This window comes from Pocillopora verrucosa, chromosome 13, assembly GCF_036669915.1.
Source record: "Pocillopora verrucosa isolate sample1 chromosome 13, ASM3666991v2, whole genome shotgun sequence".
Lineage (NCBI taxonomy): Eukaryota > Metazoa > Cnidaria > Anthozoa > Scleractinia > Pocilloporidae > Pocillopora > Pocillopora verrucosa.
Window position 1 is genome coordinate 3,012,164 of NC_089324.1, and position 3,889 is coordinate 3,016,052.

Consider the following 3,889-nt stretch of genomic DNA (forward strand, 5'->3'; position numbering starts at 1 on the left):
TCTTTTGGATGGCAGTGAATGACTGAAACGTCTTAATACATCCTTCCTCTTGGCAAGAATATCTCGCTTTCTTGTTCTGTGTGTGACGGATTGGGTATAGTTCTCGCGATGACCCGCGTTCAGAGATCTGTGCACGTTGCTGATAACCATCCGCTTCTACGATTAGTTTGGAGGTTTCTGATGTGATGAGCCTCCAAACTGTGCCAGTTGGTCTGCACTATAAACTTGTCGCAGTTCTAAAGTTAGAGTTAGAGGGAGGATCGCCCACCTCTATTTATGTGAGCGCCTCTGCAGTATCTGCGTATGCCTAGCAATCATATGATATAAAGTTCATCTCAGTCACAAATCACCGGTTAGGAAAACTGATGTTCAGGTAAGCGCTCTTCTTGCCCTTCTTACTTATTCATTGCCGACTCTAAGATAGCAATTACAGTACGCTTTCTATTAGGCTTACAGTCACCTTGCCACCAGGAAGACTCGCCCCCAACTTTGCCATCTTCAGGTTTACCTCTCTCTCAACTTTACGTCTCTGATTTTTATGAGGAGGATACTGGCATTTACGAACCCGAAGGTCTGAATCTGACATCAAGTTGTGCACGATATTTGAGGCATATGGTGAAATCGAGGCCTACGTAATCTCCAAATAAGCCAATACGAGCTAGAATAAGCTTCTTCTCGGACGAAACGCATGTTTGGGATACATGCGTGTCTCTCAAATGTTTTTTTTTTATGCGGTACACTCACGAATTTATGGGTACGAGCTATTGCCGTCAATTCAACCTTCTTCTCGGACGAAACGCATGTTTGGGATACACACTTGTCTCTCAAATGTTTTTTTTTTATGCTGTACACTCACGAATTTATGGGTATGAGCTGTTGCCGTCAATTCAACCTTCTTCTCGGACGAAACGCATGTTTGGGATACACACATGTCTCTCAAATGTTTTTTTTTATGCCGTACACTCACGAATTTATGGGAATGAGCTGTTGCCGTCCCCGGTCAGCGCGAGAAAAGTAACATTTGGTTCTACAGTTAGTTGCAAATGAACAAGACAACTGCCTTATCTTAACTCTATCAATTCAAGTTTTAGTTTGAATTAAGGGCTTTTTAGAAACTCAATTACTTGTATGGCATCACTATGAAGACGTAATACAACAGACACACCTACACTGCACAGGATTAGCAATGTCTGTTGCGTTGTTGCAAGAAGGAGGAAAATATTATCAGAAGTATAAACTCTTTAAGAGTCTCAGAAACGTTTTAGAGATGTCTATCTTCGGCCGTCACAAAACATTGACCCCCTCTTGAATTTACTAGGAAAAATAAACTTACAAACTCCTTGTTGAAAAAATTGGAATTCATTTGACCGATACGCCGGTTGCCTCAATTTTGCTTTACGTTCTAATTCGCTTCGCTCAAACGAACGTAAATTATTTTACCCTTAAATTCCCGTAATAAATAAATCAGACAAGCAGTATAGTAGGATGCGTAAGCGGATCCAAAACCATATGAAATCACAAAGTAAATTGTAGGCAACTTTTCTTACCACGAAAAAGCTGATTATCAGAACCCACAGCGGCTCTTGCTTTCTTTCCGCTCCCGCTTGTGAGTTGGTCCTTTTGTCGTCTCTTTCGACTCGCCGTTTCTCTAGCCTTTTTGAGCCATTTCTCATCTTCGGAGTCGGACGCCAACTCATCGGATTCGTACTCTGCCACAACTTGCCAACCGTCCTTGCTCTTGTCGGCAATTTTTATTAGCTTTTGCCGTTTGCGAATAAGCTCCCTGGCCTCTTGAGAATACTTCTTAATCAGCGGTAAATTTGGTTCGCCGCGCTCTGACTCGGTTTCTATGCTTTCAATGATGGAATCCAATTCTGCATTAAGCTCGTACTGCATCTGGTTGCCCTTGTATTTCAATTGCACGACTTCTTTGTCTATTTTGCTCTTTTGCTCGATCTGCTTGGTTTTAACCTCCAATTTCTTCTCCAGGTAATCTTTAAACATTGAAAAAACCTGGTCGACAGATGCCGAGTTGCCACCACCATGAACCGGTTGGGTCGTATCTGTTGAGCGGGAAGAACCTTCGGTTTGCTCCTGCTCGCTGGACATTAGAAGCACACGCTTGAAAAAACACTCGCGAAAAGATGTAAAACTGTGAAGTAGGAAACCGCAAACGTGAATGGTGCACAGTGAACAGTAGAGAGTATAACTACTAGAAGCCGACCAATAACAGCGTAGAAGGCACAATAAAGGGAGTGGCAGGTGTCAAAGCGAAACAAATACACCTAATTACTTCGAATACCAGCGGAAAATACATTTTTCCTCGGCCTGTTATAAAACAGTTCATAAATTGATTAATGAATGAAATATTTTGAAATACCGTTGGGAATTTGTCTTTTTTTCTGCGTGCAAACCAAGGGTAGAAAGGGTTTTTAAAACATTTGTCAAGAATTTCATGGGACTCACCTCCATAATTTTCGTCGATCAGAGTCAAGACGCGCCAAGCTAAGCGACTTAGCCCTCGAGTAAAATAATTTTCCAAAGAATAAATGTGGTGAGCGTGAGAAAATGCACATTTTTTTCATTATTGTGATCAAAGCCCAAAGATGTACCTAACTTGGTACTTACGATATCAAACCATTGATTATGACAGGGTGAGCTTAATTTTTCTGTCGAGGTCGACATGACTTCACATTAAAAGCGTTTCATTGACGCAACAAACCAGCGAGCATTACTACACGAACTGAGAAAGTAAAAACTTGTAGTCATCTCCCACGCGTTTCGTCTGACAATAGTAGACTTCATCAAGGAGTTTTACGGCTAGGGTAAATAAGCTTGCTCATATACAAATAGTAAATAAGTTATCTCTTTACTATTGAAGCCAGTGGAAAGAATTCGCCAGGTGCGCCTACGGTATTATACATGCGTGACATTTTTCGGACGTTGCATGTACGAGTTTGTGATCCGTTTGAGGGTCACAGATTTTTTGTATAAATTTTTAACCCCTCAACACATTACATCCTCGTCCACGTTATGTCTCTAGTTTACAGAGGTCTTAGAACGCTTCATTACATGGATTTGCCCAGTCTGCGGCTAGAAGGCTAAAAGCGAATTTCGCGGGCGTAATTGCTTTTGATTTCTCAATTGATGTTGTCGCAAACACAGTTTTTGGGAGTCACGAAACAAAAAAACTTATCGGGACCTAGTTTCATGTTCTAATGGAAATAAATAGCAGATAAAAACACATTATCTGGAGAAATAAGGTTATAAATAACAGGGGTTCTTTGAAACAAATAGTGACAGAAAAGGTTTCAGTTCTGGTCAATATTGACTTTTCATAGTCTACTTCCAAATCTGAGGGAACGCGCCGAGGGAATTAAAATAACATAAATGTGTGATAATGCAAGAAAGAGAATAAAAATACTAAGAAAAAGGGGAAAACATGGGAACCCGTGTTGCAGCGTGCAGATATCTTTCGTGCCAGACCTACACACTTAGGCCCGACACCACGCAAAGAAACTCGAAAGAGCGCTGTATATGAACTGGCTTGGACGTGCACGCAGGAAAGGCCATGACAATCAGCGAAAATAAGAGCAAATGTAGAGGATATTTGCAGTCAAAAAACAGGAAAATAAAGTAACAGAAAGATTAAGAATTTTTTAGAAGTTTTTCCTTGTAAAAAAAGATAAACACGCTACAAATACTATTTCTGCGTGGAAATTCTTGATGGTGGAAAGTGGAAAAAACATTTTCAGTCTTATTTTCTGGAAACATGGCGCAGTGAATGAATTCTATGGGGCTATTTGATATTTCCTTTCAAATGAAGGGGGCAGAGTTTCCCGTCATCCGCGGTCTGGAAAAGCTAATTTAAAAGTTATTACACACGGGA

The 3,889-nt window shown here is 40.8% G+C and overlaps 1 protein-coding gene across 1 annotated transcript; it reads right to left on the minus strand.

Moving 5' to 3' along the window:
• Positions 1–1,515: 1,515 nt before the first annotated feature.
• Positions 1,516–2,109, minus strand: LOC131779545 (uncharacterized). Its single transcript, XM_059096108.2, has one exon. The coding sequence runs from the start codon at positions 2,107–2,109 to the stop codon at positions 1,516–1,518; it is 594 nt and encodes a 197-aa protein (XP_058952091.2).
• Between the last annotated feature and the right edge of the window lie 1,780 nt (positions 2,110–3,889).

What these genes read in the sequence shown, in the direction of transcription:
- LOC131779545 (XM_059096108.2), bottom strand. Translation starts at nt 2,109, where the DNA reads ATGTCCAGCGAGCAGGAGCAAACCGAAGGTTCTTCCCGCTCAACAGAT.